The sequence below is a fragment of the Vicugna pacos genome, chromosome 11 (genome assembly GCF_048564905.1).
Source record: "Vicugna pacos chromosome 11, VicPac4, whole genome shotgun sequence".
Taxonomy (NCBI): Eukaryota; Metazoa; Chordata; class Mammalia; order Artiodactyla; family Camelidae; genus Vicugna; species Vicugna pacos.
This window is the reverse complement of record NC_132997.1, coordinates 29906340-29921723: the sequence shown is the minus strand read 5'-3', so window position 1 is coordinate 29921723 and position 15384 is coordinate 29906340. Positions and strand designations below refer to the sequence as shown.

Below are 15384 nucleotides of genomic sequence, written 5' to 3'. Positions count from 1 at the left end.
CATTTAATCTCCTTAGCTGAGTGACAGAAGTATGTTTATTAAAACAGAGCCTTTCCTAGAGGTCAAACGAAGTACTTTCTAGGCAGCTTCCAGCAGCCAGTGAGCCTCTGACAGCACAAGGCACTACCCAGACTCAGAACCTGCTTCAGCTGCAGCACAGGACTGAATCTCCTGCATCACGGGGCTCCTGTCAGCAGCACCCCAAGTTTGGTACCTCCTCCCATCTGAAAACACCTCCCCCTCCCACCCTTCCTCTCCCTTCAGTAACTGTCCCTATTCTCCTGTCCCCTGCCCAGTGAAACTCCTCCAGAGGAGAGCATGCTGAGCTCAGTGCCCCCTCTCTCTCCGGACCTCGCCCCGCAGGCACCTGGAGGGCAGTTACCTTGCACTTCCCAGAGCTCTGGGTCCAGGTGCAGTGTTTTGAACCAGGAGAACTGGACCCAGGAACCTCTGGAACTAATTCAGACAGCGATGCCCTGGACCTCGAGCCACTGTCAAAAGGGGAAAAGCCTGGGGCAGACGGGACAGCGCACTTTGCAAGGGGGAGGCGGGGGAGGCAGGTGAGTTACTGTGAGCAGCAGGTGAACAGTGGTGGGTTGTCTCCATGAGGACTCCCAGCCCACATGCCCTCGGGCATTGTGCTTTTGCCGCTTGTCCGTTTCCCTCTTGAATCTGAACTCGCCCTGCGACCTGCTCTTACCGGCCTTGGCAGGCCTCGCAGTCTCCATTTTCACCCTCCGGGAGACCAGGCACTGTGTAAAGCTCTAGGCTAGGGTGAAAGGCCGCGGGAGAGAGAGAGAGGCTGATCCCATGCAGAGGAGACCCAAGGTCTCCCACCCCCACCAACCAACACCAAGCCCCATCGTGCAAGGCCATCTGGGATCCTCTGGTCAGCACTGCTGGAACAGAGACAACTGTCTCCACCAAGATCTGCCCAAATCCCCGAGACACGGAGTCAGAGCAGTAAAACGGCTGTCTACAGCCCCGGGTTTGAGGATGGTTTGTCATGCGTCAATAGCTAACTGGTGTACAGCACAGGGAACTCTAGTCAATATCCTGTAGTAACCTATAATGAAAAAGAGTATGAAAAGAATGTATGTGTGTGTATGTATGACTGAAACATGATGCTGTGCACCAGAAACTGACACAGACTGTAAACTGACTAGACTTCAATAAAAAATAAATTAAATTAAATTAAAAAATAGCTAACTGAAATAGGTGGGGAAATGTGTTATTTTCAACAACCTCTAGTTAAAATTCAGGACCCCCTGTAATTGTAAATCCAGGCAACACACCACAGCAGTATCTGTCGTATTTTGTCACCTACGAAATCAGACACTTCTGTATCACTTTACAGTCCTTGCAGAGATCTTAAAAACTATATTTATTTTCATCACTACCACAAATTCTAGTAGCTATTAGATCTGTTGGTAGATCTTATTATCTAATGTTACTTAGTACAGAAATATATATATAACCATATGATAATTTTAAAATACTTTTATTACTTCAATGTGACCAAATATTCCTCGGTAACACAATGTAGTTTTCCTGTTTTTTAAAAATATTATTTTGTGACTCCCAAAAGGACACATAGCACAAAAAAAGCCCTGGTCTAGTGCGTATTCCACAGAGAAGGAGACTCTGACGTGGACCCTGAAACACACATGCAGGGGTCTGAGGACAACGTGCTGGTACTTCTGCCCTCCCGTGAGCACAGAGGAAGATCCTACGTGTCAACACCTATGCGAACAAAGAAGGCACAGCCACAGCAGCACTATGACCACAAAACACACAACTGTGACGTGGGACGTAACACATCACAGTTTAAACAAAGGTGCTTTTTATGAAGTAAATGACAAAGATCACTCTCAGGTCACCTCGTTTAATTTCTCCACTCCGACAGCACACAGTCAGATCTTGTGTTTACTGACGACTGACTATTATTACAAATGTTAAGACTACACCTGTACATGGTGGAACTAATCCCAAGGTATGCGGTCAGGTGTTGGAAAAATAATTCCAGACAACTTAGAACAGTAACTCATGTACCTCCATCTACCTAAATGTATACCAACAAATGAGTTTTGCATCTGACTATTCCTAGAGTCTCCCGTTTATGAAATAGGCTTTGGTTAATGAAACAGTGAAATTTGAAATTCTAGTGAAATGAAATTATGAAATTTATGAAATAGTATTAGTTTTCCTTAAAGGAGTAACATGGAGAGGGGGTGGAAATAGAAACAGGAAAATCTATCTTTCAAATATTATGTGATTGAAATTTAAAAATAATACAGACACAAATTTTAAAACCAGCACATTTATAATAAATGAGAAAACGACAATTGAAAACAAATACCATGGTTTTCTCTTCCGTACTAAGCCCACACTTTAACAGTGGCAATGAGCAATGCCAGGAGAGACCTTGATTCCCGTTTAGCTTGGCTGCAGGCAGATGAAAGGAGTGAGCAGTGGTGCTCAGAGGCTGCAAAGCAGGCGCTGCGCCCTTTACAGATCAAAGGAAAACATCAAAGAGCTGTCTCCTCTGGAACACTGCTGGCAGGTTGCTCAGAAAACAAAAGAGCCCAGCAAATAAGGAAACTGGCGGAGGGCGTGCCTGTCAACACCACCATATCTCCAGAGGTAAACTAGTAATTCACAGGGACGCCACAGATCCTAGGCTTCTATCAACACGTTGCAGCCAAACCTGAAATCCTGAATCCTGTCTGAAGAGAAAAAAAACTGGAGGTGGGAGGAAGAGAGCCCACGACTTCTTCTCTTGTAAGCGTTCAGCTTGTCCACGTTCCCGCCTCCTTCCGCCCCCTGGTTACTGAGGCAGCCCACAAAACTTACGTCCTGACCACGGCCCTGGCGGAAATGGAAGACTCTCAGCAGGTCCTGTAATCAAGATTCAATCCGCCCAACAGAGCTGTCAAGTAAAGTTCAGGATGCCCAAGTAAACCTGGATTCCACATAAACCACCATTGTTCAGTACAGGTATGTACCACGCATGCCCCACACTTACAGTAAAAGATGACTTACTGCTTATCCGAAATCCAAATTTCACTGTGCACTTTGTATTTCTATTTGCTGAATCTGGCAACACTTACTCAAAGGGGCAGGGTCCTCAACAGATTCCAGACTCCCCTAGTGAGCATCCTGCTGACTGGGGCTTATGCGTAGGTGCTGGAGGCTGGGGAAGACCGGCCCACCGGGGAGTTTCTGGCACACGCTGGTCCTGCTGCACTGCTTGCTACAGGCACTGGCAGAGTCTTTTCTGCAAGCTTGCATAACTGCTGTCCACCACGAGAGGAGACTCACTCTCATCGAACGTACATCGCTGTCATATCTGACCTGGGGAACTTGTTTTCCAAACAGAAAAAAAACAGCCCAGCAGAGGAGCAGCTTTTTGGACACTGCTTCTGAATGACACGATTTCTCCTCTGCCCTGATTCACGGGCAGCTTCCCAAAATGGAGTCTCTCTCTTCACCTTTGACGGAGATATGCCCTGTCTGTATCCTCTCAGCACACTAACGATAGTGACTTTTTTTTAATTCTTCTAACACTTTATACCATCCCAGGGGATATTTTACACTGACCCATTAATGCTCATTCAAGAACCTCCAAACACTTTGCAACAATCCCACGACACACACAGGTAAGTAACCGGGGCTTCCCTTTTTCAAGCCCTCCCGTATGGCGGCCACAGTCTGGAACAGTGTGTCCCCTCTGACGCCAAGGACTCAAGTTAAATTCCACTCACTGGTGTCAAAGAAAAGATTTTAAGATTTCTTGCTCACCAGAAAAGAGAAATCATGTAATTATTTCAAAAGAGAACATTTTAAATAAAAGCTGAGGGTGAAACACTGGCCACACAGCTCTATTTAGAGTATACGCTTTAGTTTAGGCTGAAAGGAAAACACTGGAACCCTAGGCGCAAGGCAGAGAGAACTTCAAGGTTCATCACCTTCACCGAACCTCTCAACTCGCCAAAAAGACGAGAGACGGAAACAGAAGCGCCTGGGAGAAACACTGATGGTGGGTTCTCGCCACCAATTTTGGGTAAGCCTGAACATTACTACTGTAAGTTAGGAGTGTCACAAATATTGGTTATGGGTAATACCAGCTCAGGAGATGGCCACAGTTACCTTAGGTTATATGAGTTCAGATTAAAACCAAAGAGTGACATGAAATGATCAACACCCATGTTTGGGGGGGCCTTCCAAGGTGTCTGGTCCACTCCCTAATCCTCCTCTGACCATGTCACACCAACTAAGAAAAAGATTCACCCCATTTGCAGAGACCTGCACTGAAGAGGAGTCCATTCCCAGACAGGAGTTGAGCTCAACTCCAGCTTGTCAAGCTGTACTCATAACCGGCTTGGTCATCTGTGCCTGCCACTGCCATCTCAAATGGGCCAGAATAAGGGACGACCGTGGCAAATACAGACACGCGGGAAGCTGACTGTAAGAACGTTATTCTCTGGGTGAAAGCCTTAACAGTTCTTTAAGGTCACTGTTCAAACCGAGGTTACACTCCTGCAAATGTTATGCTGTCTAAACTGGAGTCTCATGGGACCAAGCTGAGCTGGACTGGTTGGGGAAGATACACAGAGAAGAACGTATGCCGTGAACCAGGCCAGACGACCACCGTCTGCCCACAGCTCTGTCCTGGAGCGGCAGGGAGTCACCCCAGCCACCTGAGGTGCTGGGGAGACGCGAGAGGGAGCTCAAACGTTCCCCTCAACCTACCCCGATGTCCTGCTTCGAATGCACAGGACAGCAAGCCAGGACTCCTGAGATGTATGTGCCAAACCGTGCAACCACCTCGTTAGACCCCGCGTAACGCACTGCCAGCCACGGGGTGTTAACACGTGCTTCTGAAGACACGCAGGTCCCAGCTCTGCTGTAAACGCGCCAGCTTCTGACTTTCCCCCTCAGCTACAGCGGGAATATCACCATTTTGCCATTTAGCTATTTCACACGTATAAGATGTGACAATTTATGACCTGACAACTTGCCATTGCTTTGCCTTCATGAAAACAGCATCTAAACACTGAAAAATGTTTACTGCGGTAAAACATCTTGTTATTATGACTTTCCAAGGAAAATCTGAAAAATATAAAAAAAGACTCCAATGGATTTCTTAAAGGGAAGACGTGTCTATGACACGTTAGGAGGAGATCTGAGCTAGTCTGACAACAAGTGTGCATGGTATGATCTGTTCTGTCTGATTCAGAGGCCCCGAGATACTGGCGTAGTCTTTACTAGCTGAGGCCTTGCTCTAATTAATACCAGCACAAGCACTGATGACCACAGAGCACAGCGCGAGTCCTTCAGTCCAGACCAGGGTTCTCCACGTCAGAGCCAACGCCCCCTTCATAACCTGCGACGGAATTACCCACCCATATAGGACTCCAAAGTCAACAAAGTGCCCATTTCACTGAGATAAAAGAAAAGTAATCTGTAATAAGACAATATTTATTCCCACATGTGAACGCTCAGGCATGACTACAGCAGAAGAGGAAATGCTCACTCCAAGGGGAAGAACCCAGACGCTAAGTCTGTGCCCATCAGCACTTCAGGGCAAACTCTGGATCTGTCAGGACTGACCCAAGTCTGGATTTTCCGACTCGGAGTAACCAAGACGGAAAACATCATCACATCCAGAGACCACCAAGGACAGTGTGACCACAGGCCACGTGGCAGATGCTGGGGCACGCTCCGCAGGGGACGCTCCTGCACTGGAGGTTCTGGGAGGTCGTGGCCCAGACAGATAAGGGACCACCAGGCCAAGCTAAGAAATTTCTACTCCCACCATCTCTCTCAACACAGGGACTGCTCCCCACACCCTCCATGAGCTCCTGGCCGACTCGGAGCTGGCCCGGGCCACAGTCGTCACAGCTGGCCTCTAGGAACGTGCCAATCCTAAAGTCACAGGAGAGTGGACCAGGACACATACTTTGTTACTAATTCTGACCGTCATCTTAGAGGTTAGTAAATTTCATCTTGTTTAGGGTTGTAAAAATTGCCTCTTGATTTCTAGGCCAGAACTGTGTTCATTGTAACACATTTACAGAATAATAAGCTTACTACTAAAAAATTCTTATGGGAAACTGAAACCTGAAAAGAACAAATAGCAAAAATCTAAAAGATAGACTCTGCCTGAAATTCCCCACCACGCTTTTCAGAGCTTCGTGCAGTTTCTCTGAAAACAAGCAGTTAGAAACGCCCAGGAGCTGTGCAGTACAAGTGTGAGTCTTTCCATGACAAGGGCTTCTTCCCCTCATCGCCTGCCACTCCACTATGGATGTTCTGTATTTTGTTTAATCAACTGCTTCTTATTGGTTACCTAGGCCATTTCTCTTCTCTAGTATTCACTTAAAGGATAAAGTGTTAATGAATCAATGAGAAATGTTTATATCCAACAGAAAAAACTGTCACAAAACAAAAACACAAAAAAGGACAAAGAAAGCAACGCCACCTGTAAGGTTACGACTCAAGAGTTTTAAAAACAAGAAAAAAATTCCACTAATAGAAGCGTCTTTTTTTAAGAACACACCGAATTCTACATTGTAACTATCCCAAGAGCCAAAAACATTGTTTCTTCTCCCCACCCGCCGTTTATTCAACTATTAAATATTATCCTAAGTAACCATACAATTCATAATGGAAAATTACCTGCATTTAAAATACACAGTCCCTTCGTGGCTTCCATCATGCTTTCCTCTCTCAGGATTGTCCCATTCCACTCCTAACCAGTGTCCTGGCAGAACAAGAAAAACCAAATGAGCAATAAATTATGACACAGGCGATGCTCCACTTTCCTACAAGCAAATCCAGTTGGCATGGAAACTATATCACACCAACACCGGTGGGGGCGGGGAAGAAATGTCTCTGAAAAACAAGTTAACTTGAGACTCAGGACTTCAATCAGCAAATGCAACAGCACGTCTGGTTCCAAAAGCCAACCAATAACACAACTGCAGGGAACAGCAGCAGCTAAAATGTACTGAGCACTTCCTGAACGCCAGGAACTTTTCTTTGCATAATTTCATGTTATCCTTAAAACAGACATTAATTTCATCTCTACAAGGGAGGTATTCTTGTTATCCTCTTTTTAACAGCTCCTGGATACACACACACTTTCTTGAGTCCTAGTCTAGCAATTTGCTGTTCATAAAATAAAGTTCTGTATGCAATTAGTATTCTTATTCAATACAGATAAAAGAACAGCCAGAGTCACACATCTTCAAAGCCAGGTCATTCTAACTCCAGAGGCCAGTACTCACACATCATACCACGCCATCTATAACTCGTGTCTTACATTTGCAAACCACCTTCCAGTTCTCAGAGCATTCTCTTTACCTTCTCTCCTCTCTTCCACCCACATTTACTAAGTACCCACTGTGTATCTAGCACTGTGCTGGGTACAAGAGTAAGACCAATACTTTCACTTCTGATCTACCCTCCTGCTGAGAACTAGAAAATCTAGATAAACTATTTTAAAAAATCACTTTACACCAATTAGGATGACTGATGTCAAAAAACAAAACAAAACAAAAGAATAACTAGCATTGGCAAGTATGTGGAGAAACTAGAGCTGTCAGGCACTGCTGGTGGGAATGTTAGATGGTGCAGCCGCTATGCAAAACAGTACAGTGGGGCCTCAAAAAGCTAAACATAGAGTTACCATACGATTTACAAATTTTACTTCTGAGCATATACACCAAAGAACTGACAGCAGGGACTCAAACAGATGTTAGTATACTCTGGTTTGTAGCAGCATTATTCATAACAGCCAAAAGGTGGATGGACGGACGAATGGATGAACAAAGTGCCCACTGATGGATCAATGGATAAACAGAATGTGGTATATCTCCATACAATGGACTATTATTCAGTCTTTAAAAGGAATGAAATTCTGACACCTGCTACAACATGGATGAACCTTGAAGATATTACCCTAAGGGAAATAAGCCAGACACAGGGGAACAAACAATACATGATTCCACTTACAGGAAATACTTAGAGTATTCAAATCCAGAGACAGAAAGTGGAAGGGTGTTGCCAGGAGCTGAGGGAAGGGGAGGCTGGGGAATTAGCGTTTAATGAGTATCAAGTTTCAGTTTTGCAAAAAGAAGAGAGCTCTGGAGATGGATGGTGGTGACGACTGCATAACAACGTTACTGTTCTTAATATCACTGAATTACACACTTAAGAGTGATTAAATCGTAAGTTATGTATAACTTAACACAATTTAAAAGTATGTATACATACAATATATTTCTCTGAAAACACCAGAGAGCTACCAAGGCAGTGAAGGATTACAAGGCCAATATCTGAGCGCAGAAGGGGAGCTCAGAGTTGAACGAAGCATTTAGAGCAACTTTTTCTCCATGAAGCATCTGCTGATTCTGGTAGAAAAGGCGAAGATGCTAAAAAGCTGAACGAGCTTTGGACAAATTTGAGGGGCTAAGAGATCAGTATTAAACAGCACAGCCTCCCCAGGAAGGGGAAGGTTGCGGGCAACCCTCTCGGTTTTGTACAGGGGCTTTACACATCCTCATCCTACGAGGAATAGGGAACCAACTCTAAACAGACTAGGCCTTGCAGGGACCAAAGGCCTACTCCCAGTAATCTCATTCCCAGATTTGTCTACAGCGATCTGGAATTCCCCCTGCCAGAGTTACCTCTGCCCTCTCAGGAGGAAGATAGGGCCATCGCAAAGCGCAACTGTAATTCTTCATAATCAATACCCGGCACTCAACCACACACAGCCACGCACAGAGAAAGACAAGACTGTACGACTGAAAACCAAGAAGAACAGCGGCCAACAAAAATAGATCCACCAGACACCTGCATGACGGCGTTTTAACTGTGGTTAATATTTTTAGGAAACTAAAAGACGTGTGTGAGAACTGCAGCAGGAAATTTTCAAACTTTTTTAAAAACCCTAAACGGAAATCCTGAACTGAAAAACTCAGTAATTCAGATTATAATCCAATGGATAGAGTTTTATCATAGATTATACACAATTTAAAAGTTAGATCAGAAAAAAGCATGTACAGAACAAAGCACAGTAACAAGTGATGAAAAACAGAGTAGCATGTAAGAGACATAAGGAATACAACGAAAGGGCCTGCAGTACGTACAGCGGCAGTCCCAAAAAGAGGGCAGAAGAGATTGTGGAAGAAGAAATCTTTGAAGTAACAATGATGGAGATTATTACAAAACTAACAAAAGCCATTAAACCACAAATTTAAGAAGCTCTAAGAACAAACAGTACAAATGCAAAAAGAAAAAAAAAGAAAGAAAAAAAGACAAAAGAAAAGCAACAACCAAAACCCCACAGCAGTTGCCACAAAGGGAAAAAACCCTGGGGATGAGGGAGAGGGAACAGATTACCCTCAAAGGAGAGTCTGATACAGCAGACTTCTCCATAGACATAGTAAAAGCCAGAAGATAAACAAATGATATATTCAAATATTGAAGGGAAAAAAAAACCACACTGGTAATCTGCAACACTATAACTGGTGAAGATACCCTTCAAAAAAGTAAAAGCAAGCAAAGGGCCCTGAACAGCCAAACCAATCTTGAAAAAGAACATGGTCAGAGGGCTCACACTTTCTAATTTCAAAACTTGCTACAAAGCTACTGTCATCAAAAAAGTGTGGTGCTGGCGGAAGGATTAGACCAAAGGAACAGAGCTGAGAGTCCAGAAATAAACCCACACATAGTCAGCTGATTTTTGACAAGAGTGCCAAGTCCACTCGATGGGGAAGGGACAGTCTCTTCAACTAATGGTGTGGACACAACTAGATATCCACATACAAAAGAATGAATTTGGACATCTACCTCACATCACAGATAAAAAAAAATAACATAAATCTACAAACTAAATATGAGAGCTAAAACCTTAAAACTCTTAGAAGAAAACTTGGAGGTAAATTCTCATGACCAAGGATTTGCCAATGGATTCTTAGATACGGCACCAAAAGCACAAGTGACAAAAGGAGAAACAGATATATTGGACTTTATAAAATTTAGACACTTTTGTACATGAAAATGAGAAAAGACAACTTACAGAATGGGACAAAATATTTGCAAATCACAAATCTCATAAGGACTTACAAATTCTCAAAACTCAACACAAAAAGATGAGAGGTGTTGAGCCAAGATGGCAGAGTGGAGAGACTCACAGCTCACCCTCTCCCACAAATACACCAAGAATAACATCTACAAACCCACTGAATCACACAGAACACCTACTGAACTCTGGCCGAGTATCTCTCGCTTCGAAATACAGGATTCTCACAAGATCCAGTAAGAAAACAAAGAAAAAAGAAAAAATTGGTGCAGGACTGGTCCTGCAGTGAGGGAGCAGCATAGGAAGGAAGGCACCCTCACACTGGGCCACCCCCTCTCTAGCGGGGAGGTCAGCGGGGCAGAAGTGGAGCTTCCAAGGCTTGGATGAGAAAGTGGCAGCTGCTTGACAGACAGAACTAAGGGAAACTGACACAGAGGGTCCGTGGATCTGTGGCCCTAGATGTGAGCCGAGAGGGGCTGCTGGAGGTCGGTGAGGAGCCTGGGGCCAACGGCATGGAGGTAGCCTCAGGGGACTGGAGGGCGATGTGAGCTCTGGCTGGGGATGTGTGCAGAACAGAACAGCATGGGACCCCCATAAAAAAGCACCACTGCTGGTATGAATGGTGGGGAGGGCCACAACACAGCCGAGCCGTAGCCTGTCTCCACTCGGCTCCACTGCTGGTGTGTTCTCATGAGAAGAGAGGTGGGGCTTGGTCATAGCCATCCCTGCTGCGTGGAGGTGGGGCTGAAAGCTGAATCCTACCCAGTGGCCCTGCAACTTCACAGGATCTGTTTACAGCCCCAGGCAGAGGGGGCAGATATACTGTCTCTGGACCCTTTGTGGACCTGAGCCTCTGGGAGGGACAGGCAGTGAGCAGAGTTCTGATTCGGGGCAAGTACAGGTATTTACAATAGGCAGCCTTCTATACCATATGTGGAGGCGGGGCTGGGGTCTGCACTGGCCCTGCGGTGCACCGCGGATTCAGGTAAGTGACTGGATGCTCACTACAGTGGGTCTTAGCACTTGACGTTGGCGGATATGCACTGGTGGTTCCTGGGGTTCAGAACTAAGGGGGCATCACAGCAGGTGGCTGACATACCCACAGCTAAGGCAGGGGCAAGGGCAGTGTCAACAAAGAGTGCTTTATAAGCCCACGTAACAAGTGACAGACAGAACCACAGAGGGCACTTCCCTGTGGACACCTCCTGCCTACTCTTCTTCCCAGCTGAAGCACTCCAGACCTGCCTATCCCACACCACAGCTGAGAAACAGGTCTAGAAGCTTATATTCCTGCAACAAGGGAGCAGACCAGGCCCTGGCAAGGCTGTGACAACTACAGAACAAAAATGGAGGCCATGCTCAACAACAATCAGGGCAGCCTCTGATCACAACACCAACCACACCCCCAACCTAAGGGATAACAGTCAACACTCACAGAAGAAAGATGTGGCAACTGTCCATACGAAGAACAGCCATTGCAACAAAACTATTAGATGGACACCATCCACCACACAGGAACACTCCCACCTTAAATAAAAACAAACAAGTAAAAAAATAAAACAGCCCTTCAAGACCACAGTAAATAACTGACACTCCTAGATCCACAGAGCCAGAGAAATATAAGCAAAATGAAGAAGCAGAGAAACCACTCCCAATTAAAAGAAAAAGAGAACTCCCCTGATCTCAGTGATAGATCTCAACAGTCTACTAGATCATGGCTTCAAAAAGGGAATGATCAATGCACTGAAGGAAATAAGAGACTATGAATTGAGACAGAATACTTTAAAAAGGAAATTGAAACTATAAACAGCCAATTAAAAACAGAAAACTCAATTGCTGAGATAAGAGCCAAGCTAAAGGCAGACAAAAGCAGACTAGATAATGCAGAAGAACAAATAACTGACTTAGAAGACAGGATAACAGAAGTCACCGAATCAGAATAGCAGACAGAAAAGCAAGTAAAAACCAATGAAAACAATATAAGGGACCTATGGGATAATATAAAGTGTGCCAACATAAGTATAATAGGGATACCAGACAGAGAAGAAAGAGAAAAAGGTATTGAAAAGGTTTTTGAAGAAATCATGACTGAAAATTTTCCAAATCTCAGAAGGGAAACCGATATCCAAGTACAGGAGGCACAGAGGGTCCCAAACAAGAAGAACCCAAACAGACCTATACCAAGACATATTATAATTAAGATGGTCAAAGTTAAAGAAAGGATTCTAAAGGCAGCAAGAGAAAAACAAAGACTCAGTTACAAAGGAACCTCCACTAGGCTTTCAGCTGATTTCTCTACACAAACACTGCTGGCCAGAAGGGCGTGGCAAGATATATTCAAAGTCCTGAATGAGAAAAAGCTGCAACCTAGGATACTCTATCCACCAAGACTATCCTTTAGAGTAGAAGGAGAGATAAAGACTTTCATAGACAAGCAAAAACTAAAAGAATTCAGCAATACTAAGCCTATCCTAAAAGGAATATTGAAAGGTCTAAACAGAAAAGAAGCAGGAAGCTATAAAAATGAGAAAAACCATAATTGGAAATGCAATAACTACTATGAGTTGCAAGAGAATAAACATGAAGATGTAAATAAATAAATGAATACAATTAAAGAATATCAAAATCATAAAAGGTGGGAGAGGGGAGCAAGGGAGCAAGAAAATATACTTCTCTTTTTTTTCCCTTCGTTCTTTTTAGGATGTGTTTGCGCCTACATAACTACCAGTCTAAAGTAAACAGATATAGTAAGGGGCTAATATATTTGAAAAACAGGGTAACCACAAATCAAAAGCATACAATAGAGTCACAAAAAAACAAAAAGAAACCAAGCTAATACAAAAGAAAACGATCAAACCACAAAAAGAAAAAGGAAAAGAAAGGAACTAATAAGTAATACCAAATCAACTGGAAAACTAGGTTCAAAATGGCAATAAACACACATCAATAATTACTATAAATGTAAATGGACTAAATGCTCCAACCAAAAGACACAGAGTGGTGGACTGGATAATAATCCAAAAGCCTACAATATGCTGCCTACCAGAGACTCACTTTAGAGTGAAGGACACATAGACTGAAAGTGAGAGTATGGAGAACGATATTTCATGCAAATGGGAATGACAAGAAAGTGGGAGTAGCAATATTCATAACAGACAAAATAGACTTTAAAACAAAGGCCATAAAGAAAGATAAAGGACATTATATAATGACCAAAGGAGCAATACAAGATGAAGATATTACACTTGTTAATATATGTACCCAATATAGGAGCACCTGAGTATATAAAACAAATACTAACAGACACAGAGGGAGAAATTGATGGGAATACAGAAACAGTAGGAGACTTTTTACCACACCATTAACATTGTTGGACAGATCTTCCAGACAGAAAATCAGTAAGGCAACAGAGATACTAAATGACACAATAGAAAATTGGACTTCACTGATATTTTTAGGACCTTACATCCCCCAAAAACAGAATATACATTCTCTTCAAGTGCTCATGAAACATTCTCTAGGATAGACCACATACTCAGGCACAAAAGAAGCTTCAAAAAATTTAAGAGGAATGAAATTATTTCAAGCATCTTCTCTGACCACAATGGCATGAAATTAGACATCAGCCACAGTAAAACAAATTAGAAAAAAATGACAGCATGGAGACTAAACAACATGAGCCTCAAAAACCACTGGGTCAACAATGAAATCAAAGAAATTAAAAAATACCTTGAGACAAACGACAATGAAAATACAACCACACAAAATCTATGGGATGCAGCAAAAGCAGTCCTAAGAGGGAAGTTCATAGTGATACAGGCCTTCCTCAAAAAAGAACAATCTCAAATATAAACAACCACCTAAAAGAATTTTTAAAAGAATAACAAGCAAAACCTAAAGTCAGCAGAAGGAAAGAAGTAATAAAGATCAGGGAGGCAACAAATAAAATAGAGATAAAAAAATAGAAAAAATCAATCAAACCAAGAGCTGGTTTTCTGAAAGAGTAAACAAAATTGACAAACCTCTAGCCAGGCTCACCAAGAAAAGAGAAGACACAAATAGACGAAGTAAGAAATGAAAATGGAGAGATTACAACCAACATCACAGAAATACAAAACTATCATAAGAGAATACTATAAACAATTATATGGCATAAATTGGATGACTTAGAAGAAATGGACATGTTTCTGGAAACATATAGTCCACCAAAACTGAATCAAAAAAACAAACAAAAAAAAAGATCATTTGAACAGACCAATCACTAGAAGCGAAATAGAAGCAGCAATAGAAAACCTCCCTGAAAACAAAAGTCCAGGACCCAATGGCTTCACTGGGGAATTCTACCAAACAGACAAAGAAGAGCTCATACCAATTCTTCTCAAACTCCTTCAAAAGACAGAAGAGGATGGAATATTCCCAAACTCATTCTATGAAGCAACCATCACCCTGACACCAAAGCCAGACAAAGACACTACCAAAAATGAAAGTCATAGGCCAATATCGCTGATGAACATAGATGCAAAAATCCTCAAACTATTAGCAAACAGAACCCAACAACACAGAAAAAAGACCATACACCATGATCAAGTTGGGTTCATTCTAGGGACACAAGGATGGTTCAACATATGCAAATCAATTAATGTGATACATCACATCAACAAAAGGACAAAAATCACATGACCATCTCAATAGATGCAGAAAAAGCATGTGATAAAATTCAACACCCATTTATGATAAAAACTCTAATCAAAGTGTGTATACAGGGAACATATCAACAAAATAAAAGCTATTTATGACAAACCTACAGCCACATAATACTCAACAGTGAAAAGCTGAAAACCTTCCCACTAAAATCTGAAACAAGACAAGGATGCTCACTCTCACCACTTCTATTTCAATAGACTATTGGAAGTCTTAACCATAACAATTAGACAAGATAAAGAAATAAAAGGGGTCCAGACTGGAAAAGAAGAGGTAAAATTGTCATCATATGCAGATGACATGATACTATATACAGAAAACCCTAAAGGCTCCACACAAAAACTACTAGAGCTAATAAAAGAATTCAGCAAGGTAGCAGGATACAAGATTAACATATAGAAATCAATGGCATTTCTTTACACTAACAATGAAATATTAGAAAAGGACAGAAACAATCCCCAAACTTCAGGTTATAAGATGAATCAATTCTGGGAATGTAACGTATAGCATGATGACTATAGTTAACAACACTGTATTATATACTTGAAAGTTGCTAAGGGAGTAAATCTTAAAAGTTCTCACTACACACCAAA

General features: G+C 42.8%; 1 protein-coding gene across 5 annotated transcripts in view; it reads right to left on the bottom strand.

Moving 5' to 3' along the window:
- Positions 1 to 15384, bottom strand: part of TBCE (tubulin folding cofactor E) — a 70905-nt gene that overhangs the window by 22222 nt on the left and 33299 nt on the right. For 3 of the 5 annotated variants that reach the window (XM_072970994.1, XM_072970996.1, XM_072970995.1), the window contains exon 3: positions 6682 to 6766. The exons of the other annotated variants lie outside the window; for them this stretch is intronic. In XM_072970994.1, coding sequence (XP_072827095.1) covers positions 6682 to 6766 — 85 coding nt within the window. The remainder of the gene's footprint in view (positions 1 to 6681; positions 6767 to 15384) is intronic. 5 annotated transcript variants of the gene reach the window in all.